At 37.1% G+C, this 25,403-nt stretch overlaps 2 protein-coding genes across 3 annotated transcripts in view; one reads left to right on the top strand and one right to left on the bottom strand.

Moving 5' to 3' along the window:
- Positions 1-18,103, top strand: part of ptpn22 (protein tyrosine phosphatase non-receptor type 22) — a 22,758-nt gene extending 4,655 nt beyond the window's left edge. Inside the window, exons 4-28 of one of the 2 annotated variants that reach the window (XM_065285710.2) lie at positions 1,026-1,121; positions 1,293-1,331; positions 1,607-1,678; positions 2,103-2,162; positions 2,248-2,390; positions 3,055-3,121; positions 3,204-3,281; positions 6,490-6,570; positions 6,701-6,810; positions 6,995-7,557; positions 7,951-8,040; positions 9,308-9,373; positions 9,476-9,547; positions 9,624-9,751; positions 11,793-11,820; positions 11,971-12,048; positions 12,301-12,366; positions 12,456-12,518; positions 12,636-12,766; positions 12,967-12,994; positions 13,202-13,264; positions 13,378-13,484; positions 13,617-13,647; positions 13,743-13,829; positions 14,829-18,103. In XM_065285710.2, the coding sequence (XP_065141782.1) occupies positions 1,026-1,121; positions 1,293-1,331; positions 1,607-1,678; positions 2,103-2,162; positions 2,248-2,390; positions 3,055-3,121; positions 3,204-3,281; positions 6,490-6,570; positions 6,701-6,810; positions 6,995-7,557; positions 7,951-8,040; positions 9,308-9,373; positions 9,476-9,547; positions 9,624-9,751; positions 11,793-11,820; positions 11,971-12,048; positions 12,301-12,366; positions 12,456-12,518; positions 12,636-12,766; positions 12,967-12,994; positions 13,202-13,264; positions 13,378-13,484; positions 13,617-13,647; positions 13,743-13,829; positions 14,829-14,890 (2,409 nt within the window). In that variant the 3' untranslated portion in view covers positions 14,891-18,103. Of the gene's footprint in view, positions 1-1,025; positions 1,122-1,292; positions 1,332-1,606; positions 1,679-2,102; positions 2,163-2,247; positions 2,391-3,054; positions 3,122-3,203; positions 3,282-6,489; positions 6,571-6,700; positions 6,811-6,994; positions 7,558-7,950; positions 8,041-9,307; positions 9,374-9,475; positions 9,548-9,623; positions 9,752-11,792; positions 11,821-11,970; positions 12,049-12,300; positions 12,367-12,455; positions 12,519-12,635; positions 12,767-12,966; positions 12,995-13,201; positions 13,265-13,374; positions 13,485-13,616; positions 13,648-13,742; positions 13,830-14,828 lie in introns of both variants that reach the window. The other variant, XM_065285709.2, reaches the window with a different exon arrangement.
- rsbn1 (round spermatid basic protein 1) lies at positions 14,829-25,403 on the bottom strand. The gene is made up of 7 exons (XM_065285711.2): positions 24,633-25,403; positions 23,400-24,034; positions 20,667-20,804; positions 20,138-20,280; positions 19,862-20,029; positions 19,665-19,773; positions 14,829-19,385 (listed from the first exon to the last, which is right to left on the bottom strand). Exons 1-7 carry the CDS (start codon positions 25,231-25,233, stop codon positions 18,819-18,821), a joined length of 2,361 nt encoding a protein of 786 aa, XP_065141783.2. The 5' UTR covers positions 25,234-25,403; the 3' UTR covers positions 14,829-18,818.

Here is a 25,403-nt window from a genome sequence, read left to right as displayed (position 1 = left end):
TTGGTCTTGGACACAGTTATATTCCTTATTATTGTCTCTATATTTACCGATGATCACCAAATACCACATGTTTATTTACTGTAAATGTTTATAGTATAACATGCACTGAAGCTTATTATTTTTTAAGATTTTTTAATTATAAATATTTCCATGTCAAAGAACCCAAATCCAGTCATGGACACGTTGCGGTAATGAAAATTTTCCCTGTTAAATGTGGAACAAACAACTAAATTGGTTTGTATGATGTCATTTGAAATCATGTGCATTTACTTTTTTATCAAAATGTTTCATGACACCTCATAAGTCTAATTTCGCGAGCATCACCCAACTGCGTCTTGAACAACAGTACTGTTTGCACATTAGGCTTCACAGAGGGTGTGGAAAGGACGTCGGCAATTTGACAAATAGACGGTAAGCTGTTTTAAACAACTTTGGTGAAGAAATGTGGACTTTAATTTTAGGTGCGCTCAAATTTTTAGCAGCGTGTGTTTGGAAACAACCGTAAACACAGTGTGGGGGTAAACGTGTCATCTGTATCAAAACATTATGATTGGCCCGAAGCTGTCAGCGTGGTCTGACGTCGTCCGTTCAAAATGCCGGTAATCTATATTTTTTGTTCACACGCAGTGCTTACCGGTAAATTACTGGTAATCTTATAGCTTTAATCTTACTGTTCATACATGACCTGTTAACGGCAATTTACCAGTAAATTACCAGTAAAGACTGTTTGTGTAAAAGGGACTATAGAGAAATTATAGCAACATTGATTCTTAAGTGTACCCCAGGCTTACATTATTGAAGCTGGACTATTACAAGAAAAGCTATATTAACAGAATAATAATTCCCATACTTTAATTTGTATTATTTCATGTAAATAAAAAAATGAGCATGCAGGTATTCATACTTACTGGAAACTGTACAGAAAATCCAACATCACTTTAAAGAGTATACAAGTTTGGATTAAAACCAGATTAGATTTGATCTGTGATATTCAAATGTTTAATGATGTTATTGTTCACTGTTAGGGGGTTATGGGCACTAGGGCATATATTGCCACACAGGGTCCACTTCCAAATACAGTGCTCGACTTCTGGAGAATGCTGTGGGAATACAACGTACAGGTAAGCGTTTGTCTATTAGTACATGAAAAAATCCAAAAAAAATTGGTTTTAAACACTTTGGCTAAATTTCACATGAGGTTACTATAGATGTGGATAATGCTCGAAACCTCAGAACTGTTGAAATCTGTCATGTCTCAACAATAACTCAAGCGTTCCCCGCTGTTTCTGCAGATTGTCGTTATGGCTTGTAGAGAGTTCGAAATGGGCCGGGTAAGTCGTAACAGAGTATAAAAGCATGTACCGTTTCTTAAAAGTAAACATTTTAATAACCACATCCTTCTCAGAGCTGTCAAGAAATTCACAGAGCACCAGTATCACATTTTGTTCATCTCTAACTTCTTTTTTTTAATCTTGAGCTCACACCCTTTCACAACTTAGCTCTGGTTAAAGTGTTGTCATGTCCTTTCTGCATATAATCGTTTAGATCACAGATAGATTTAAAGGGAGTGGTTGAAGATGAACGCTGCTTTTCCTCTTTCTTTTAGAAAAAATGCGAGCGCTACTGGCCGGAGTCAAAGGAGAATGCGTTTGTGTGTGAACCCTTCACCATACACATTGTAAGACACACTTCCTCCCTGACTAACACCACACTTCCTGTCCTTGTGTTTTATGTCTGATCTAGCGTGCTGCTCACGTATTATATGCTACAAACTGATAAATTCTCAGTGAGATTATGAAAAATGCTCCATGACATGTTACGTTAATGCATCAGTATGTTGGTTTTTCCGAAATGTATATACTAAACTGTATATAAATAAACATTTTGGACAGTCTATGGTAAAAAATACTTGTTTTGATCAGCACATTTGACGTTGACACTTTTATCCAAAGGGACTCACAGTGTATATTTACTTTATCAGTCTGTGTTCCCTGAATCTTTATAGCAGAAGTTCAGATCTGCATTTAGGTATTTTACTAACCGAAACTATCACTAGCACTTTTCATCTGATAAGCAAACACGTCATGTTTAATCTTATCTAGGAGTCTGAGGAGAATAAAGGCGAATATGTGACAAGGACGCTTAAAGTGACATTTAAACAAGTAAGTAAAACCATTTTGGTCTTGATATAATTTGATTTACGTATGCTTAAGGTCATTCAGCTTGAAGAAACATATTTTTTTTCAGACATCCCGGACAATGAAGCAGCTGCACTACGTGAACTGGCCAGATCACGGAGTACCAGACTCAATACCCCCAATACTGCAGATGCTGCAAGAAATGCGCATTTGCCAAGATCACGATGACCTTCCCATCTGTATTCATTGCAGGTAAATTCTTTGATCTGCTGTAATATGGTTTGTTGTGACCGACGTCTGTGATGTTTGCAGTTGAGGGCAAGATCAGAGATTGTGGCCATGATATAAAGATAGAATGGTGAAGGGCCATTCAGATTCTCTAAGCATAAAGCAGATGTTTAATGCTGCACTTCTGTTAAAGAGAAAGTACCTTTATTCTCATTTGTGGCCCCCTTCCCCCAACCACCACTGTTTTGTCACAGGAAATATGTAGGTGGTTGACCAACAACAAACAAATACCAAATTCTCATCATCTCTGCTGCTGACATACCGTAGTACTACAATGTTTGAATGCTACTGTAGATATCAGATTTAATACTGTACAAGTCAAGATGAGGTGGCCAGTCGCTGATACTTTCCATAATGCAATATTCAATCACAGATTGGGTGTTTACCAGCCATTTGTTTTGATTATGAGGGGGTTTTACATTAATACATTTTACACTTATATGTATTCATGTGGCAAGTAAGTTTCAACAAGCCTTAGGTCACTCATTAGAAATTTAAGCCAGCAGTGTATTACAGCTGAAAGACGATTGAAGACATGCAATGCTTAGCACTAAAGCTTGTACAAATGCATGCTGCTTTTAATAATAATACAGCATTGTTTTCCCTATGGGATTTTTGGGATTTGTAGCGCCGGGTGTGGAAGAACGGGTGCATTATGTGCGATTGACTATACCTGGAATCTACTGAAGAGACAGGTATGAAGCAACTTCAAAAACATACTATTGAAACTAAGCTTTACTTTTACAGACGGTGCTGATTTTCTTTGCTCTTCTTTAGGCGATACCAGAGGATTTCAGCATCTTCGACATTGTAAAAGAAATGCGTACACAGCGTCCATCCGTGGTTCAGACCAAGGTATGCATTGAACACTTTATACGCCTCTTTAACTATGTGTATGTATATACTGTCTTTATTTATCTTATGTGTCTATATGTAAGTACATACTGTCAGCAGATTCTGATCATGTTTACATTACAACATTACTCCAACCCTGCCCCTTTGAGATACCGTCCTGCAGATTTTAGCTCAAACCCAAATTAAACACAGCTGAAGCAGCTTATCAAGGTGTTCAGAGTTGCTTGATAATTACAGACAGGTGTGTTGGAACTAAAGTCTGCAGGACGGTAGCTCACAGGAGACACCTGATATAGACTGTATATACTGTAAGCTTACATGTTTACACTACATACTGTACGTCAGGGCTTTGAACCAGATTTTTTTCCCAATTGGTTCGTTCCGAACCGAAACAGTATTTTAACGTTTCCGGTTTTTGAATCAACCATAAAATTGACGTTATTGAACCTGTTAGAACAAAAAATAAAGTTCCCAATGCGGTTAATAACATTCCATGTCAGCTGTGGGACATACAAATAATAGGCTGATCATTAGGACATTAAACTTAAATTATTAGTCTACATATTTCCTTAAGTCTCTATCTTGTCATCAAACATTAAAAAAGGCTACATTATGTAACTGTAATTCTGACATGCCTACATTTGTTTCAGCATTATACATGAATAAAGACAAGGACAATTTCTGCCATGTTGTTTCCTGGCAAACAACTTAAACAAATGTTTTTATTAGAAAAAGAAGTCTTTGGTATTTCAAAGTCATTTTGTTTGTATGTGTCTTGTCAAGAACAGAAAAATTGTTTGCTTGCTTTTTGAAAAGCGTCTCTCCGTGTATGCACTTTTGAGTGCACTTAAACACGCAAACACACACAGACAGAAGACAAATTCCAAACGACGCTTCGGGAAGAAAATGCAGCATAAACAGTCACTCCACATAAATTGAAAATTACGTTGTTTGTCAGTGCTTTATTCACCAAATGTATTTTAATGGACTACAGTATGACACAGTAGCGCAACTCTCTCTCAAGTTTATACATCAAGAGTTCTGATCTTTGAAGGGCATAGGGATGATCACGTTTGATGGGAGTTAACACATTCAACCGCATGTGCGTCTGTGCGTACAGAAAATTGCTCACTTTAGCGGCTTTTTGTGGTTACATTGTTTAAAATCACTAAAGTGTTAACATTTGCAAGCCTTTGAAATGTGCAAATGATCAACTCTCACCCTATTTAAAATTTCGAATTAATCCGTGAATCGCAAGCGAGCCTATGACCGGAAGTGAATGAAAAAATAACGGTATTAACTGGCTACCATTATTTTAAATAAACAGTTCTGTTCCGGAACATATATTTTTTTAAAGTGTCTGGTTTCGTTTCTGTTCCTTGCAAAACATCAAAAGTTTCTGGTTTTCATTTTCATTTCGTGAACCGATTCAAAGCCTTGCTGTACATGGACTTTATACACCTGTACTGTGCATTAAAAAAGGCTACATTATGTACTGTAAGTGGCATGACTGTAATTCTGACAAGCCTACATTTGTTTCAGCATTATACATCAATTAAGACAAGGACAATTTCTGCCATGGAATCTTTATAATAATTATAAAGATAATAATTATATAATTATTTTAATAATTATATAAGACTCCAGAGTCTTTTGAGTCTTTTGAATGCACACACTTGCACCATCACCCTTGAAACTGAGTTATTTATAATTCTGTACTTTTGTGGTTTCGTCCTCATTTTCATGTCTTAGGCTGCTAGAGGATTCACAGAGCAAGAATTTCATTGTATAGTAAAACAAGGTGTTTCCCGTACATATGATATGACAAACTCTTAAATCTACGCAGTCATGCTATTATGAGTACTTTCAGTTTTCAGAGTCACAACTCCCCTTAAAAAAAGTAACCATGTTTTTTGTGTATTGATAAATACTAGCAAAAACATGTTTTTTTGTTTTAAAGGTACAATTTGTTAGATATTTGCAGTAAAATATCCAAAAACCAATAGACAAGTGTTATATATTTTGTCCAGCTGATTACTAACAATATCTAATGTTTTCAACTACTTGTAAATTATGAGAAAATTGCCATTCTAAACAGTAACACGGGGCAGTGCAGTCGCCTATCAATGACGTTAATATTCACGTGACCCTTTGATATTAAATGTGTTCTGGTGACACCAGAGAAAAATGTGATATTAACCATCCAGTCAAAGTTGAATGATAAAAAACGCCAAATAAATAAAATAAGTTATCAAAATCTTGGAAAAAAAACAGTCTTAAATGCTGTGGGCGTGTCCACTGTCGGCACTGAAACATGCCCACTCGCAGGCAAGCTGCTGTCAAAGATATTTAATATTAAAGAAAAACACCACCGTTTTCAATATTTTACTATGTTCTTACCACAATGTATACTAATTAATACATACCTATCGGGCGGAAGAGCACTTAGTTTGCAGCACTTCGACCTCGGGCACAGTAATATTGCTTGAAGTTTAAATGAGAGGGGAAATTGTCAGGAACGATGATGTTACTGCACGCCGAAGTCGAATTGCTGCAAACTAAGTGCTCTTCCACCATACAATATAGTTCAAATTTTTTATCCACTTAAAAAAATCACTACATTTTATTTTGTCCCACCATACTTACTCGTGTAACTACTTCTGTAACAGTCTTTAAATAGGGAAAACATTGAAGTATTTGGTGGCTTCTAAATTCATCCCTGTTTGGATCCTAAGGAATGAATGGGGCTAGGCTAAATGCTAACACACTCACAACGTGCTGTACAAAGATTAAGTGCACGCATTGAAAAAGATAGATATGTATTAATACGTCTAAATTGAGGTAGGAACATAGTAAAATATTGAAAACGGGGGTGTTTTCCTATAAGGACTCTGCTGCCGTGTCTCTCAACTTTCAAAATACCGCTTGCAATTTTTAGGGGCGGGGCCATGCTCAGTGCCTCTAGTGCATCATCGAGCCACCACTTTAGCCCCACCCAATAATCGTGAACACAACAATTCAGTACTACATAATTCACAGTCTTTTTAATGTGTTTCAGCATTATATTTGTAATTTCTCATATATAATGTGTTTAGAAACAGTTTTCTGAAATGACTCTACACAGTCTTTAATGGGTACTGTAGGCTAGACATTACTATAACGTCTTGTAGTTTATTTCTTTATCCTTCTCTCTCCCTTTCTCCCATAGGAACAATATGAGCTTGTTTACAGAACCATTAAACTGCTGTTTGAGAGATATTTGGAAGCAATGGGTGAATCAGAAAGCAAGGTTAGATGTGACCTTATCACGTATATTTAATTAAGCAAGCCTTTTCAATAATTTATGGCACATTGATGGTTAAGTTTCACTCTTGCTCTTGGTTTTATTGAATCATTCAATAACATTTTTCATCAAACAGGTTCAAGCCTCCCCCTCACCTGTTTCCATATCAAGTGAAAGTGAACTCTCAGATTTCAGTGATGCTGAATCAGACACTGGGACAGATCTCACAGCGCTGATTGAACACAGGTAGCAGAAAACTGCTCTTTTAAAGCTATACCAGATTTTAAAAAAGTTTTTCAGCATCATAAAATTACATACTTACTGTACAATAACTCAACTACTCTTTACAAGTTTTGTGGCTAATACAACAGCATTGTGTGTTTGTGGTCAACAATTCCCAAATCTGTTGAATCTTTTGCTTTTCTAATAGGAGTTATGAGGCAAATGCTCTGTTGGATGACTGCGATCATATTACAGATGACCTCAACTCTTGGCCACAGTCATTCTGCCAAAAAGACATTTCCACCACCCAAAATACTCCAGCAGACATGCTTAACTCAATTAGTGAACAGACAAAGACTAAAGAAAGTCAGAGGCCATTTATAACACAAACTCCTCAAATAGACTTTAAGTCTATATGTGGATCTGAAGGAATTGAGCCATCCACAAGTTTAAAAACTAATTTCACAGAAGCTGCATGTTCGAATTACTCAGTCAGTCTGGTACAAGAGCTTACACCCAAACTAACAGAGTGGACTGAGGACCAAGATTTTAGTTTTGTTACAAAAGACCCCATACCGGTTAAAGTGGGCAACCTCTGCCTCACTGTTGAAGATCCTTATTTTGATCCCGAGTCTACACCAACTACAAACAGTCCCCCTGTTGTGAAGACTACACCTGCAATCTGGATTGAGAACGCTTGTTTCACAACATCTAGTTCAGAGTTTCATCTTCAGGCTTTAGAAATGCCGGTAGATGGCTACAGGGATAAAGGTATGACAACACAATTGATAAGTGTCACTGTTTTCTAAAAAATTACTAAGATATATGAGATGGGCCTATTATTTACTTTTAGGAATTAGGCATGTGCTTTTATTTCTAACACATTTGTTGGTATTTTATGTGAATTTATGTGGATTTCCTACACTGCCAGAAGAAATGGGCAAAAAATGGTCCCAAGCTGTCACTGGGGCAGTACTCTTTAAAAAGGTCCTAAAATGTACCATTTAGGGACAGATATGTATAAATTTGGTTCCGATATGAATACTTTTTTAAAGGGTACCCCCCATTGACAGCTAGGGACTATTTCTGTCCAACAGAGCTGAGATCAAACGCGTTGCTAGAGCTACATAACGCTTTCTTTATGATTTTTCATTATCTATTCAGGTGCGCTTACACCTACATCAGATGAAGAGACGCCGCCTCCTTTGCCAGAGAGAACACCAGAGTCTTTTATATTGGCAGAGGAAATTAAAGGTTAGTCCAAAATCTTCAAAGTGCCAGCTATGTGATTGATACACGGTTAACTGTATTTATGTTTTAATGTGAACACAATATTCATTCTTCTGTAATCTGTTTGTCAGGTATAAACTACAGTATAGAAGTCATTGTAGTTAAATCCTATTATACCATGGTCTATTTAAATACTCGATTCTGATTGGCTGGAAGGTGTGCATTAAAACCATTTAATGCACAGGTAGTTCCAGTCAGTTTAATTACAGTTAGAAATTAATCTGCTACTATAAACATTGGTAACCATAGTAACACAGTTACTCTTGCAGAGAGAGAGAGAAACATAAGTGCGTCTCTCTTTAAAGTGTGCAGGTTTTATTTCAGCACTACTTTATTTAAAGCGGATGGAGTGCGAGCCTTAACTTAAGAAAATGACCGTCATTTTTACCCGTCTGTTAAAAAATTACACTGTAAACATTAATTACAGCTTTAACTTGGCAAATAACCAAGGTATAAGCGGGATAATCGACGGCTAGCCATGCATCGGGTGGTTCTTCGCCTCTACGTCGTGCATTAAAACCCTTTAATGCATGGCTAGCCGTGGATTATCCCTTACTTATTTATGCAACCACAGACCAATCAGAAAAGTATTTTAGTATTTTTAAAATAAATCTTTGGTGTCCCCAGAGTACATATGTGAAGTTTTAGCTAAAAAAAATTGCCACTCTGTAGGTGTGTGCAAAAATGTGCCGTTTTGGGTGTGTCCTTTAACATGCAAATGAGCTGATCTCTGCACTAAATGGCAGTGCTGTGGTTGGATGGTGGCGATTAAGGGGAGGTATTATCCCCTTCTGACATCACAAGGAGAGCCAAATTTCAATGACCTATTTTTACTGGGTTGATCTTTTTCACATTTTTTTTTAGGTTGATAGTAACACTGGGGACTTAATTGTAGCACTTAAACATGAAAAAAGTCATATTTTTATGACATGTCCCCTGTAAGATATGTGATACAGTCTGTGAAAACCCCAGTTAAAGTAATTTTTTTGTAATTTACTGTTTTTCACATAAAATCATCCTACAAAATGTAAAGAACATTCTGTGAAAATATAACCTTTATATCTTTAACATTGACCGAGTAAGATCATGTCAAAGATTGTAAATAATGTGAAATCAATGGCTAAAATCAATCTTTGATGATCCTTATCTCATGATTAGACTATGAGACTGAATTTCACAGGCATTTAACTAATTTAAGACATGCTAACAGCACACGGTCTTCTGTTTCAAGATGTCACTAAAGCCATTGATGATCAGTTGACATTGGAAATCCCATCCAGCTCAGACTGCGTCAGTGGTAAGCATTTCACAGCCATGCCAACCTGCTCATATGTTGTAGATAAAGAAGTGTGCAAGTGTTTATATCAAAGACTGTAAATATTCCTGGTTTTCCACATAGGCAGCCCTCCCTCCCCTGCACCCCCACTGCCTGAGAGAACTCCAGAGTCTTTTGAATTGGCCACAGATGAGGGTACGACATTGCTAGGCATCAGTGAAATGTCAAAGTGTAGTCGTTACTCGTCTAATTACATTGTCTTCTCAAACAGATTTGGTACAAAACGTGACACAGGAAAAGCCACAGGAAGTTGTAATGAGAGTTGGGAAGTCTTCAGAATGGTCCGGAAAATCGAATGAACTTCAGGAAGGCATCAGTCGAACCTGGTCCAGGAGCAAGGTGATCTATTCATGCATAGACTAATAAATTAATAATAATAAATAAAACATGTTATAATAACTAAATTACATAGCATTCAAATGTTTAGGGTCACTTGAATTGAGTCACTAGCCTGGCTAACACAAGATGTGGTCTGGGAACCATACGCTCATTTTCTCGTATTTGAGGCGTGGTTTACAAATGCCCAGAGCCGTTTATTGGGCGCTACGAATGTCTATCAAATGCGTCTGTACGTAGCTCATAGCCAATTGTTTCAATTATACCAGATGACGTATGTAGAGCGACATCAATTCAAACGTAAACAACTTTTATCGGGTACGTGTGCACACAGCTGAAAGCTATGCAACTAAACCGGTAGCTGTATATTGATGTTGAAAAGCAATTATAAGTTAATTGTACTTCATCTACGAGGATGCCTAGCAGGTTGGTCCTATAAAACTCCGTGGCTATCATATCTTGCCATATCCAAACATCCTTCTTGGACATGAAATTGTTGCTTTTTTTAAAATAAACTTGCATTCAAAACTACTTAGAACACTATCTAAGACTGCATTGAAAAGTAACTTTGCGTCTGCTGCCATGTTGGATAAACAAAACTGCTTTGATGTGTTGCAAAGACGTCGTCATCATCTTCCTCCCCACTCCCCGTTCTGTGATTGGTTCCCTATTTCAGGGGCAAAAAAGGTCCATAGTTTCCATGCTAGACTTGCAGCGTGAATAAATTTGCACGCAAGGCAGCATGGGGAAACCCAGGCTAATGATTTACATAATCTAAAAAGAGTTTGATCTTAAAGGGACACTACACTTTTTTTGAAAATAGGCTCATTTTCCAGCTACCCTAGAGTTAAACATTTGATTTTTACCGTTTTGGAATCCATTCAGACGATCTGGCATCACCACCTTTAGCATAGCTTAGCATAATCCGTTGAATCTGATTACACCATTAGCATCGCGCTCAAAACTGACCAAAGAGTTTCGATTTTCCTAGGAAGTGATATTACGCAGTGCCCCAAAATTTCGTCATGGTCTCCATGAAAGTTGAAAGTTACCAAAGGGACTGTTTTCGAGCGCTGCGTAATATTGCACCTGCTGCAGCCATGGTAAGGCAGCAAACTCCTTGATTATTACGCCAGAATGAGAGTATAGTTCCTAGCCATATTAGCCTAGAAAATCACAACTTTTAATTTTTGGTCAGTATTAGTACACGATGTAACTACAGAAGAGTCAAGTTTTAAATAGGAAAAATATCAAAACTTTTTGGTCATTTTTGAGCGTGATGCTAATGGTCTAATCAGATTCAATGGATTATGCTAAGCTATGCTAAAAGTGCTAGCGCCAGATCAGCTGAATGGATTCCAAAACGGTAAAAATCTAATCAAATTGTGACAACAAATTAATTTCTTTCATTATAAAACAAAAATGTAATTAAAAAAGTTTTATTATGGATTACTTGGACCAAATAATGATGAAATCAGACAATAGGAGACCAGAATAAATGGGAACTCCTTCAATATTGTTTAAAAAGCACCTCAGAAGTAGATCTCAAGAAGCTTCTTGATAAAATGACAAGAGTACATTTCTGTAAATTATAGGCCAATGGAAGATGCTTAAATATAACAGAGATTTTATTTATTTTGGATGTTTTAGTCACAACAAAATTCCCATAGTTACATTTGTGTTATACTATAGTTTTAATAAATGTACTATTATTTTAAAATGTGGAAAAAATGTAATTCAAAACTTTTAAATGGTCGTGTATATATTTCTATCTATCTAATAATTTTATATATTTAATATTAGGTGTCTTTGACCTCTGTTTACTTAGGATAAAGCATTTAATACATTATATTACTGTGTACATGCTTGTTGTCCAGTGTGGCTTTAGGGTTAGAGATAGTTGTGTAGTTACATGTACATACTTGAAATGTAAGTGCAATGTGTATTAACAGTCCTAACACTGTCAATTTTTGTTAAAGACACTTAATATAGAGTATGACACTACTAACAAAACAAGAAGTAAGACTTTTTTCCTCTTTTTCAGAGCTTAAAACTCAGAATGTCACTTCCTGGTAAGTCAGTCAAATATATCCATGTCTATTCAGTACACACACACACACACACTGAAAAACCAATGGAGATAATGCATCACACGGCATATAACAGCAAGTTACTCATTTTGGTGAGAAGAGAAATAATCGTCATCAAACCTTTTGTTCCAGCACCGCCACCTGCTCAGTTTAGTCCTATTCCAATCACAAGCCACAGTCCTCCTCCTCTACTGTACACATGTTCACAGGGTAAGACTCACTTCCTATTGTCATCTCAATAAAACTGAGACATTATTACAACATGTGTTTTAGTGGTTTGTTTATTGCTTTAAAATCAATTAAAGCTATGTGCTTATAATCTTCTTCCTCCTATAGTATTTTACTCAAAACTGAGTTCAACTGCTAAGTAGACACATGAGGAAGCTGGAGGTTTTTTAATCAATTTCCTTCCGGTGCATTAATGTAAACTACAGTAATGCAACTTCTCTTTTCTAATTACAGAACGTGCATCACGTCACACCCAATCGCCACGTGATCCGGTCACGTTTAACCTTGGTTCAGATAAAGGTATGAGCCTATAATAACTAAAAAATAAATAAAATAACCATAACCTTTCTGTGAACTCACTATGTATATGCTCTTTTATGTTTTTTAAGAATGTGTGACTCCACCGCTTCCTGAAAGAACGCCAGAGTCTTTCATTTTTCCCACGGAGGAAGGTAAAGTCTGCTTTCATACAAGTACACGGATATCACAGTCATTTGACATAGTACAGAAAACCTGTGCGTCTTCAATTTTTCAAACCAAAGCTAAGAAAGGTTATTTACATTTTAAAGTGCCGGCAAACAGCGCCTCCTGTCTGTCAAACGAGGCCGAGCATCAGAGACAGAGAGTGGGCACATCATCTGAATGGTCGGGCAGCTCTCATTCCAAATCAGTTCTAGATCATTCTTGGAGCAGAAGCAAGGTTAATCCCCATCAAACTTTACTATTACGTGTTATGTAAAATCCAGGCTAAAGTCTCACAATAATAAGATTTGATGTCATTCATTGATTTCAATCTTTGACATGGCCTTAGTCAATATTTAAGTTATATTTTTAAAGAATGTCCATTATGTAGGATGATTGTATGTAAATTTACTTCAGCTGGGTTTCATTTCTCAACAGAGTGTCAGAACGAAAGGTTCAAAACAAGGTAGGTTGATGTTTCCATTGTGTACTTCCACAGCTTGAGCTCATACACTACTCTGTCATTACAATATAGCATCCACTGGTAAGAAAGGACAAGACTGAATTGTATCATGCAAACTTAGCCTAAAAAAATGTAATGCAGTGTAGTGGTCAAGATAAATCGACTGCTCTATTATTGGACCTGTGTGCACAGCTGTGTTTGATGTTACAGAGCCTTTATCTGTGGCCCCATGGACTCCACAACTGTCAGTTGCCATGGCGACCGGAGGGCAAAGTGAGTGACAGCTTCAATCCCTTGACACTGATTGATATCAGTTCAGGAAACTGCACAACCACATTTTTGAAACTTGGTTTCATAATATTTAAACTATTGTGCCGATACAGCAGAGCAGCAGGTGGCACACAGTAGCCAGCAAGCCGCAGCTGGGCCAGCAGATAACCAGGTGAACAGAGGGGAAGAGAAAACTTCACTGGTCAGCAAGGCCAGGACTAAGGTTCAACTCTAAAGTCTATGTTTTTAATACATGCATCACCTGGAAAAGACATAATTATATATATATTAATAAAAATGACTACCAAGTGCATGTATAAAAACCATATATTTCTATATTTTTCTTATCTTGCAGAGCATTAAGTTTTTGAAAGGAAAACAGAAGAGTATGTATAATAACCAAACATTCTTTTAAACACAGCAAATTTTTGTTAAATTGTACTGAAAAAGGTAATTGAATATTATGTAACTGTGATTGCAGCAAAAACAGCCCCGCCTTCAGTCCCGCCTTCAGCTCCGCCGCAGTCTGCACCTCCACTATATGGTGCTACGGCTGGATTTCTATTTTGTAAGCATTTAGATCCACTTGTCATATTTTGTCTTAAAATTAGACACTGATATTATTTTTAAGGGACACTCCACTTTTTTTTTTTTTTAAAAAAAGGCTAATTTTACAGCTCCCCTAGAGTTAAACATTTAATTTTTACCATTTTGGAATTCATTCAGCCGATCTCCGGGTCTGGTGGTACCATTTTTAGCATAGCTTAGCATAATCCATTGAATATGATAAGACCATTAGCATCACGCTAAAAAATAACCAAAGAGTTTTGACTATTTTCCCTATTTAAAACTTGACTCTTCTGTAGTTACATCGTGTACGAAGACCGGCAGAAAATTAAAAGTTGCGATTTTTCTTTTATATTTTTTAGGAACTATACTCTCATTCTGGCATAATAATCAAGGACTTTGCTGCCGTAACATGGGTGCAGCAGGCGCAATGATATTACACAGCGGCTGAAATAGTCCCATTAGTAACTTTCAATGGCAGGGGACAATCAAGTCCTTGATTTTTACGCCAGAATGAGAGTTTAGTTCCTAGCCATATCTGCCTAGAAAATCACAACTTTTAATTTTCAGTCGGTCTTCGTACACGGTGTAACTATAGAAGAGTCAAGTTTTAAATAGGAAAAATATTGAAACTCTTTGGTTATTTTTAGTGCGATGCTAATGGTCTAATCAGTTTCAATGGATTGTGCTAAGCTATGCTAAAAGTGCTAGCGCCAGACCCGGAGATCAGCTGAATGGATTCCAAAATGGTAAAAATCAAATGTTTAACTCTAGGGGAGCTGGAAAATTAGTATATTTTCAAAAAAAGTGGAGTGTCCCTTTAAATGACACATACTAATTGTTTCTAATCTAATAACATATGCATAAAATATTTGTAACCTATTTCGCTTTCTAAACATATTTAGACTAACATTGCACATTGCTAAAAAGATATCAATTTAGCCAGATTAACGTTATATATAAATATATATTTGATAGTTGAATTTTTCTTACTCCACAGCTTTTGGATTGCGTTTTGGAAAGCCGAAGGGTCCACGGAAAAGGCCGGAAACATGGGTCTAATTCAAATGAAGAAGCAGTGTTACAGTACAACATTAACAGAATGAGAAAGATGGCCGCCTGTTAAAGATTCTATTAGTTTTCAAAAGGAAAAGATAAGAGATGGAAAACAGTGGCTAAACAATTGATGGCACACAATAGGTGGACTTTTACAAAGATTGTGCCTGTGTCATAACCTCAACTTCTTGAGGTACTATGAAGGGGAATGAGCTTTTTGTAATGGAGTACATGTATGTTGCACATACACCTGCATTTACGATATCAATTAAAGTGTATATACATAAATAACATTGTGGTGAATAAATACAAGTTAATTAAGCATATGATGAGTATATTGAGAAATTAACAGCTCAGATGCTTTGAAACCACCTAACTGCATCTGATATGTTTTCTTGTAAATTATAATTTTTATCGTTATATTCAGGTTCAGTAATTTCACCTTAATGCTAATCAGAAAATGAAATGCCTTATTATTACAAATGTCATTTTATTGGTATTTTACCAATTTTTAAGTACATCCAAAAATCTGCACACTGTTATCCAATTCTTCTTCCGTGCACTTAGAGGACTTTGCTGAAAAATGGTTGTGGCACTTAATGTTATCTGCCAACAATGCTGTATTTCTGAATGGGGTAAGGCCGGGATTAAGCAGATTTAAAAGTATGAACATATAATACTATAAATGATGTAGTGACCATACTATATATGCTACAGTACTGTGCAAAAGTCTAAGGCCACCACCACCAGACTTGTTGTTTTAGTTTTAATGTTATCCATATTTATTTTTCAATGTATTTTATTAAGAAACAGGAAATATGTACAAAAAATAAATTTTCAGGACTAAATGTCTTCTTTAGGCACCGTCTGTGTTTAGTGTGACCTCTCTTGGCACTAAACACATCTTGAGCTTTTTTGAGCAGAATGAAGTAAAAAGCCGCCTTCTTTAAAATTAGAAAATAGGATTTAATTTTATTTAGGTTTAAGAGATCCTGCAGTTTCCTGCTATTGTTAAAGTGGAAGGGTAGTTTACCCTAAAAACTTGACTCATCAGTTTACATTTTTATACAGTTTTTAATACTATATACACATTTCCTGTATTTTCTGGATGTAATCTATTAAAGAGACTGGATTAGGATAAACCCTGTCTGGGAAACCACCCCATAATGTTGGACTTAATGCATTTGGTGGCAAGTCTGTCTAAAAGAGAACAAAATGACAAAGGATTGTAACTAACTAAAGTTTATGGTCTGTGACTCGGTGTTAACAATGTCTGCTCATTTGCATATTTTCAATTTCGACTGAACTGAAAGAGTCTCTCTTGGTACACTCATAAAATGGTTTATTTAAAAAAATACAGAAAAGGTCTATGCATTCCATTGCATTTTTACACAATCGAAAAGATCCACATGACAGTTCTATTAAATGTAACTTGGCATTTACAAAACATTACTCTATTAGGTTCATAATTGACCATCTATTAGTCATTAAAATTGAACAAAATTGAAAACTTTAATACAAATATCAAACAGAGCAAATGATGAATCAAACTCACACAGAGCATGCCTTGATCCCTAAGTGGATTATTCCTATATTACAAATAACAATCAAAAACCTGATCAACACAAAAAGATACTAGCTGCCAAACTTCAGAAGAAACATACAACACTAAGCTTCATGTTTAATTAAGCATACCATGACATCTCATTGGAAAGGTATAAAAGCGCAATTGTGTATGACATGGAGAATAAATAGGGAGCTTTAAGGGAAAATTATATATGACTGAATTGCATAGCCAAAACCGATAAGTACTTTTATTGATTCTGGCTATAAAATGTAACTAAACCGTTATTTGTATAAAGGGTAACGATCACTCAACGTAATAAAAAAGGAGTGGGGGTAGTTTTCGATTATTATAATTATTTATTATTATTATATGATAATTATAATCCAATTCAAAAACGGTAAGAAAATAAATGACTTTTCTATTGCACCATTGACAAATCTTTCATCGCCAATTTGTTTTTCTCAAAATTGTATCCTTTAGTTGCTTCTGGATTAGCAGAATTTGTAACACCAACTAAGTTTTGAAAAATTAAATATTCATTATCTGTGATACAACAATACCCAATCTTTACTTATTGCCAGACTATGAAATACCATCACAATTAATGCTTTTCAAAACTGGCATAGCATCAGTTATCACAATAGCAGACGAATATAAAGGCACTCATTTATACTGGATACTTTTCATTATGTTAAACTCATAATCCAAGTAGACTGATTGGGGCTTGCTGGTGTGAAATTACATTCAAATCAGTCACTAGCTATACTTGCCGCCAATACAGAAGCAGAACCAACCCCTTTTGGACGAATGAATGCTTGCTTTAAGACTTAATCCCATTCAAAAGAATGAAACAACCACATCAACATGTGCAAAAAACATTACGGATACAAAACTACACTTGAAAGGTGAACCTAAATTGCACTCATTCAACTACCTCAAATAGCATAGTTAACCTAGAATGTCTATCATAAATTAACAACTTTAGTTCAAATACATAGGAAACAAGTGTTATGCAAAAGCACTCCTTCTGTTGTTAAACTCAATGGATATCAAATGCTTTAAAGGAGAAAAACAGTTCTTGTACAAAGAAAACAAAACTTATTAAAGATAAGAATTTATTCATACCTTGTGAATGTGTATTGTTGGGTTAATTTATATTTGCACTGTTTTTTGACAGTATTATTGTTTAAAATGGCCAACGCAATAAAATTACCTTTTCTGGACATTTAAAAATGTGACATTGACAAAGACATACAAACAAAAGTGAATAAACGTAAAGTATAGCATAAAAGTTGTGTTCTCTAAAACGACTCTGAAGCAGGATCACATATAAAACCATGCAAATTTAATCTTGTTTAAGTTACATAATTTAAAAACTAACGTCAGAATTATATTTAACTCCTCAATATAACAATGAACAAATGCATGTGTTGAATCACTACAATGTTTAAGCAAATGTAGTAAACAAAGAGATTTAAATGAAAAGGCATCACTATCGCCCCTGAGTGCAGGTTTTTATATATTTTTTCTTAAATTCTGCTAAAGTGTGACCCATACCCATATATAAATGACAAATGTCTTGCTATTATTAAAAAAAAAAAAGCACAGAGCACAATGGCTTTTAAATACAAAACAGACAGAAAACAAACAAACATGATGAATGAATGAATAAATGAATGACCACGATATTAAAAGGCTGTCAATGACTATTCTACACAAAAATAAATAATTAAAATAAACACAAATCTTCTTGCAGAGGCCAAATCCTATTTCCTGCATACATGAGAGGTAATGCACAGGTTCCTCATAATAAATCACTGCTATTTATTCATAACTCCAAACACAGCCTGAAAATAATGAAGAAGTTCCTTCAAGCCAAGCGGTATAATCAAAAACCAAAGGATGAAAAAGCAAATCTCTCTTGTCTAGCTTAAATACTTCACATACTTCATAGTGAGAGGTTGGAAAAAATAAGACTATTTTTCTCTTTAAGATATGATTGCTGTTTTTCACTTGTGACAGGCACTTTTTTTGTAAAAACCAATTAGCAGATCAACGCGATACACGACAGCCCAGGAAACAACATGAAAAGTCTCTGGTGAGATAAGTCATCTCAATCATATAATATATAAACAAATATAAAACAATACTGAGTAATCAGCAAAAATATATTTCAAATTAAATACTTTGGCTGAGAAAAACCTAAAAAGTACTCGCCGGGTCATTTCTGAACCAAAATTTAAAAAAGAAAAATATACAGTCTTCATCATTTTAGGAAAAGTTAGCATATTCCTTTTTTTTACACTGTGGAATGTCAGTCAAGTCTGTCGGGCTAAATCGATTTCCAACCCTCATCGCAATTGGAAGTCATTTTGGGAAACCTGTGGACCTGCACTGGGCACTGGCGTCCCTGATGCTGAACGAGGAATCGGGCAGAGGCTCGGTGGGAGCCCGTGGAAGCATTGGCTCTGGTGTGGGAGGGGAAAGGGGAACGGGACTGACCTCCGAACAGGGAGCGTGGGCCGATTTAGTTGGCTGAGGAGGGGCGGGCTGCAGCTCTCTAGGCGGCTTTGCGGGCCGCTGGAAAACCAGCTCGTCCATTTTGGCGACGCCACCTTGAGCGGCGTCCGCTTGTAGCCGAGAGCAGGAGGTGACTTTGGTGTCGAGGTGAACGGGAGAGGAAGATGATTGGGAAGGAAAGGATGTGGAGCACAGGTCAGTTGCGTTAACCTCCTCCGACTTCACCTCCTCAGTGTGGTACTGCTTTAGGCGGATGTGCCACGCGAGGCTGCACACGGCCGAGACCGTTTTGAACTGGTGTATGACGTTACGGGGGATGAAGTAGATGTCATCATCGCAGAGCTGCATGCGAACGTAGCGGATGCCTTCTCTACGCAACTGGTTGAGTTTTGCATCGTCCACCCACTGCACACACTGTAGAGAGAATGGGAATTATGGGAATGCAGAGCTCCTGTTGACCTGCCTACCCTCACATTTTTACCAATACCTTTTTGTTGATTTTTACCAAATAAAGATATAAAGGTTATTTATTATTGCTCAACAACAAACAGTATGTTATTAGTAGTTGCTTTATAACGTCACAATTGACAGCACCACAAAAATAAAGCGCATCATTCATTATTACACACAGAATGTTAAATCTCTATTAGCAGAGACTTATAAAGTCCATTAAAAAGTAAAGAAAAATGGTACCTGTGACACCGGTGGCTCATAGAGGTCAAGCTGAAGCCTTTGAACGACATCATTGAAGTCCTCGGCGTGAAAACAGACCACATCTTTGGTTACCCGTGGCTGGTCACTCCTACAGGAAAGGCGCCATATTAAATGTCATTTGATCTGCTGTTACACAGACACAGCTTTTTGCATAGCACATGGTTACATCTACTCACCATTCGCCAAACTGCACCGCTTTCAGGACACCCACAGCTGCTGTACTCTGCCAGTCAAAACTCTGGCCGACGTGATCAGCGTGGGCTCTCGTCCGATCCTCAAACAGGACCTCACGTGGTTCACTGGCTCTCGGTAAGTAATGCAAGTTCTTGATCTCATTCATAGATCTATAGCCAAAAAAAAAAGAGCTTAGCAAGATTAATCAGCTGGTGTTGCTATGCTTCATACAAAGATAGCTTTATGTTTGGACAGAGTGCAGTTTTAAGAGAGCACACCTTCGCCTTTTGAATGGAGATTTGGGCATATCAGCCGTGGGAACCATTTGCTCTCCAGGCCTCACCCACATAATGGGACCATCATCACTTTGGGACCTACAGTCAAGCTTTAGACTGGACAGAGTGCCCCATGGTAAAGTCATCTGCACAGACAAACAAAACGCAATGTAATCTTGTATTGACCACGGCCTGTCTATATTTGCACATAAAAGAGACCAGAAATTTGCTTGACAATATTGAACCAGGAAGTTAGGAAGGGATTCACCTTTATTATAGCCAATAATGTTTGAGTTATTTCACAGCCATAAACAATTTCCCAATGCTATAGTTCTTATTTTACAGATATAACAGACGTGGGCTAAAAGCCACAAAACCCCCATTTCAATTTCAATAAAAGTAAAGACGTGCAACCAAATAGCATTAACCCGGATTGAAAATGTTAGAAACTCTCCAGGCAAATCGTGAAATGACTCAACACCATTTGCACTGTGAAACCCCGTCGGTATATGGCCTTTAAAAATCGTCTAACCTTTAGAAATGGAGATTCCTCAAGCATGTCCAAGAACTCTGGGAAATAATCGCCCACTTCCTCGTCTACTGCACCGACCAGACTGATCTGTCTCATGGGACCCGCTCTGTACGTCCCGGAGCAGTATGTTCGACTCACCTGCAACACATTAGCAGGTAAGAAGGATATCTCAATATAAAGCCACATTTACACTGTCAGCAATTAAGTAGTAAAACAGATGTTTTTTTTTTTTTGCATGTTTGCACAAGTGTTGTCAAAAACAATCCACATTCATCTGCAAAAACGTCTAAGGGGCAGGACACACCAAAGCTTTTTTACGCGGCTAAAAAAAACACCCGGTGGACGTTTGAGAACTGACATTGACGAGGTGAGCTTTTCACCCAGTTTAATTTTTTTTTACTCAGCGCTGAGCGCAAAAAAAAACGTTGAGCACAACGTTTTCTGCCTTTCAGTGCAGAAAAAATATATTATACTCTCATTCCAGCGTAATAGTCAAAGAAAGCCGCAAAGTCCTTGATTATTACGCCAGAATGAGAAGTATAGTTCCTAGCCATATTACTTTTAATTTTCGGTTTTAGTAGATGATGTAACTACAGAAGTGTCAAGTTTTAAATAGGAAAAATATCAAAATGCTTTGGTCATTTTTTAGCGTGATGCTAATGGTCTAATCAGATTCAATGGATTATGCTACGCTATGCTATAAGTGCTACGGCCAGACCCCGAGATCAGCTGAATGGATTCCAAAACGGCAAAAATCAAATGTTTAACTCGAGGGTAGGGATGGGATGGTAAGAAAATTTCATATGATTATAGTGACCAAATTTATCACGGTTATCAATATTATCATGGTTTTGTTAAAATGAGATGGAAATGTTAAAAAAGAACTGATACACAGACTGAAAACATTTGAACAAATTTTATTTTTGAAAATCACAATTTTGTATTTCATGTCCCTGAAATTATTTCTGTGGTAAAAAAATAAATAAATCTGTCTAATAAGTTCACCGTGAATGAATACAATACATTATCCCTTAAATGCCTTCTTGTGCAAAAAACTATGTTGCATGTGCGCGCCTGCGTCAAACTGATTCTGGCTGGACAGGATTTACTGCAAGTTTTCAAAATCACGGTAATCAAACACGGTTATAATGATAATTAAATTTTTAACGATAATACTAATTGTCAGGACATTTTATCGTGGTTAATCGTGAAACCGGTAATCGTCCCATCCCTACTAGGGGAGCTGGAAAATGAGCATATTTTTTTAAAAAGTAGAGTGTCCCTTTAAGATTTTGCCACATTTTAACCTTAGATTTTTTTATTTATTTAGTTCATCACATATTCTGTAACAATGTATTTACATTATGTGATTTTTAAAAAGTTGTGTAGATTTTGGAACTTAATAATTAGAAAACAAAAAGGTTCTTCTACCTACAAAGTCAAATGTAATGTAAAAAGTTTAAAGCTCAATATCGAAAAACTGCTCCAAAAGCAAATGTAAATAATATGTAAATTATGCATCTCTGTTTGTGGTTGTAGTACTGAAGTAAATCTTTGCTGAAAGAGCGTTAATAAACTCTTGAACAGCACAAACAAATTATTGTTTGATTGTACATGCACATGCCTATAGACTGAACATGTAAATGGCGTCACTGCTTTCAACGATTTGCGGTTTTGTATTTAACAATGAAAGAAGAAGTTGTCCTTTAAGCTTGTACTTTAAATACAATTTTTAACACCATTGTCATGTGAATGTACAGCCAGAAAAGTTTGCGTAAAAGTGCATCAAAAAAATAGAGATGTTCCGATACTCTTTTTCTCTTCTCGATACCGATTCCTATACCTGGTCTCAGGGCATCGGCCAATACGGAGTACTGACCCGAATCTGAATTGCTAGAAATAATTACGTGTGCATCAGATTTATCCCATAATAAAACATGTACAAATACATACATTGCACATTCGAGTATTTTTATTATCTGAAATACATTTGATTTGACATTAATATTTATTTTACTTAAATGAAAAAGAACTTGAAATGCAGTAACAAATCTAACACTTTAAACTTAATGGGTACTTTATTTTTAGGGAATAACTTTAAAAAAAAAACAATGCATCAAATAAATCTACTAATATAAAACATATATTGATGCATATAAAAAATATAAGAAAATATTCTATTAAACTTAAAAATCCAGAAATAATTCTCTAAACATTGTATAAATGGCCCCTTAAGAGTTTCATTTGCAATGTGTATATAAACAGGGCATAAGAAGCCATAAAGGTTATGGGCCTATTTACAATAAATTATTCACCGATTTACTGTAACATTTTCTTCAAAAACTAATGTAACTTTCCCAATTATTGCGTCTGTAAAAAGTCTATTTTTAATGTCAACTTTAGTTTCAAAGACTGGTAGAGCATTGTGTTAGCAACACAAATGTTATGGGTTCAATTCAATGGACCACACATACTGATAAAATGTACAACTGCACTGTAAGTCAATTTAAGTAAAAGCATCTACCAAATGCATGAATCTAAATGGTTATAGTCGAGGACCACATGCAGATTTGGCCCGCATCATTTGAGACAGGTTGAACTGTCACCTTCCATAATACCCGACTTAAGCAAACAACATGTGCCAGGTATTAATGTGACCTGCATTAATGCAGTGCAAAAAGCAAACAAGCAAACACCTGACAGGTGCAGTCAGTGCATAAAGAACCAGCCTACCTGGGAGTGAAAATTAGCGATCGTGGTGGTCTCAATGTCCTTCTTGCCAAGGAGCTCCACTTTGACCGGCGTATTGGGAAAATTGAATGCAAAGTAGTCCAAGAAATCCGGCATGTAGGCAGCTGCTCCGTGCACCACAGCGAGGGCATAACGCGCTGCTCCTTTAGGGTTTTCATCAAAAGCGAGATCCAAAAACTCCTGGGCAAACTTTTCAGTATCCCCAGGCCCCAGTAAGGACAGTTCATCTGCATAAGCATGTAGTATCGAAGCCCCTCCGTTGGGCTGCTTCTCCTCATGTATGAGTCTACTGAAGGAGGAGTTGGTCTGTAGCCACGAGCTGCGTATGAAATGGTCATGGTGCGAGAGGAAGGGCTTCTCGATGCCTTTGGGAGTCTGGTACTCACCAAAGCCAGGGCTTGTGTGACATTGCTTTTCGTCTTTGATGTACGCAAGCACAGCAGGGTCTTCAGAAGTTGGAGGGCCTCCTGTCAGTCCCGCACACACCGTCTGAACCTCTTTATTGTGCAAGCGCAACTTTTTACCACGCTCGTCTTCACGGTGGCGCTTCTTCTTTTTCTTTTTCTTGAGGAGGTATTCCTCCAGGGTCTGCTTTTTGCCATTTTCACTATAGGGCTCTGAAAAGAAATTGACAGCAGAACATTAGATGTTTATCAAAATTGGTTCATTTTGGTGCATACCTCTATATAGTGGCTTTAGTGACAACACGTGGACAATATTTGCAGCAGCTGACATTATTCTCATATCATTTGTGACCCTGCCTATGAAACTCAGCTGAAGTAAATGTTTTGACATTCTGTAAAAATATAACCTTGATATATTTAATATTGACATGTACAATGTAGTTACTGTGTAATTACAAGGTACCACCCCTAAAAAAACCTAACCCATATTAAATAAGTTATAATTAATTACAGTGCATTTTTGTCACGTGTCCATCACTTATATTAAACAGAGACTTAATTTTGATGAAAGCAGTTTTATCAATTACACTCGCTGGTGGGTTATAGCACACATGCGCAGTAGTGCAATAAAAAACAAATATTGAATACAGCAGATAAACGGTGCTTATCATGTATATGGGGGCGTTCACGCGAGCGTGCTCGCACACGGGTTAGCAGCAAAGGCTAATGACACTTCTCTCCGCTGACTTGAGTTGGAGCCCAGCCAGCAATGTAAAACTGAGATTTACGTAAAAACGACGTAAAATTGTACCTTTCTTTATCTTGCATTCCCCCACTTTAACGTTCGCCTCGGCGTTTTCCTTCTTGGGTTTAAGTTTCACGTCCTTCTCGATGTGTTTGGGTTTGTTATTGATGGGCTTGGCCTTCGCTACTTTCAGCGGCGTGAAAGTGAAGAGCGGGGAAGGCGGCAGGACCGCGGCCACCGATGTCCTCTGCGGGACGTGAGCTGTTGGTGTCACTTTACGAGGCGGCCAGCCGGGGGGCAACTCCTTCTTGGGTGCGTGATGGTTTTGATGGTGGTCATGATGGCGATGTTGCACAGGTGCTTGCTCCTTGTTGCTGAAGTTGCGCGCTTGGCTGTTGTGTTGTTGGTGCGGTGGATGCGCTCGTTGTTGGGCATGTTGGGGAGCGTGTTGATGGTGATGTAGCTTTATTTTCTTCGCTTCCTTCTCCGATCTCTCCCGCTTGTTGTCGGACGGCGAACACTCGCGCTTTTTCTTCTTTTTCTTCTCTTTGGTGGCTTTGTCAAAGCTGTCCCTGCTCTTCTCCTCTACTTTGACGCGCAGCACATCGACCTGTGCAGCCATTTTGCACGTATATTTAAAAGGCTTTAAGAGGGACTTTCTGCGCATGTTTAGTGGGATGTGTAGTTCTTTACCTTGTAGCCAATCAGCGATGACTCGTTTGTAGTTCAACTTGTCGGGTCGCGCATGCGCAATATCGGCAGCTTCGGGTAGTCATGTTTTTTTTAGGTCTATGGTTCATGAGATGCGTGCGCGACTGCACGCGCCTCGCCCAGCAG

Source organism: Paramisgurnus dabryanus, chromosome 21 (assembly GCF_030506205.2).
Source record: "Paramisgurnus dabryanus chromosome 21, PD_genome_1.1, whole genome shotgun sequence".
NCBI lineage: Eukaryota > Metazoa > Chordata > Actinopteri > Cypriniformes > Cobitidae > Paramisgurnus > Paramisgurnus dabryanus.
This window is presented reverse-complemented; position numbering and strand designations above follow the sequence as displayed.

Excerpts from the sequence above, each read along its gene's own strand:
- rsbn1 (XM_065285711.2), bottom strand. The coding sequence starts at position 25,233 with ATGCGCAGAAAGTCCCTCTTAAAGCCTTTTAAATATACGTGCAAAATG. Across the intron at positions 24,035-24,632 it reads GGAATGCAAGATAAAGAAAG|AGCCCTATAGTGAAAATGGC; the intron begins GTACAATTTTAC and ends ATTTCTTTTCAG. Across the intron at positions 19,774-19,861 it reads GCGGTGCAGTTTGGCGAATG|GAGTGACCAGCCACGGGTAA; the intron begins GTGAGTAGATGT and ends CCTTTCCTGTAG.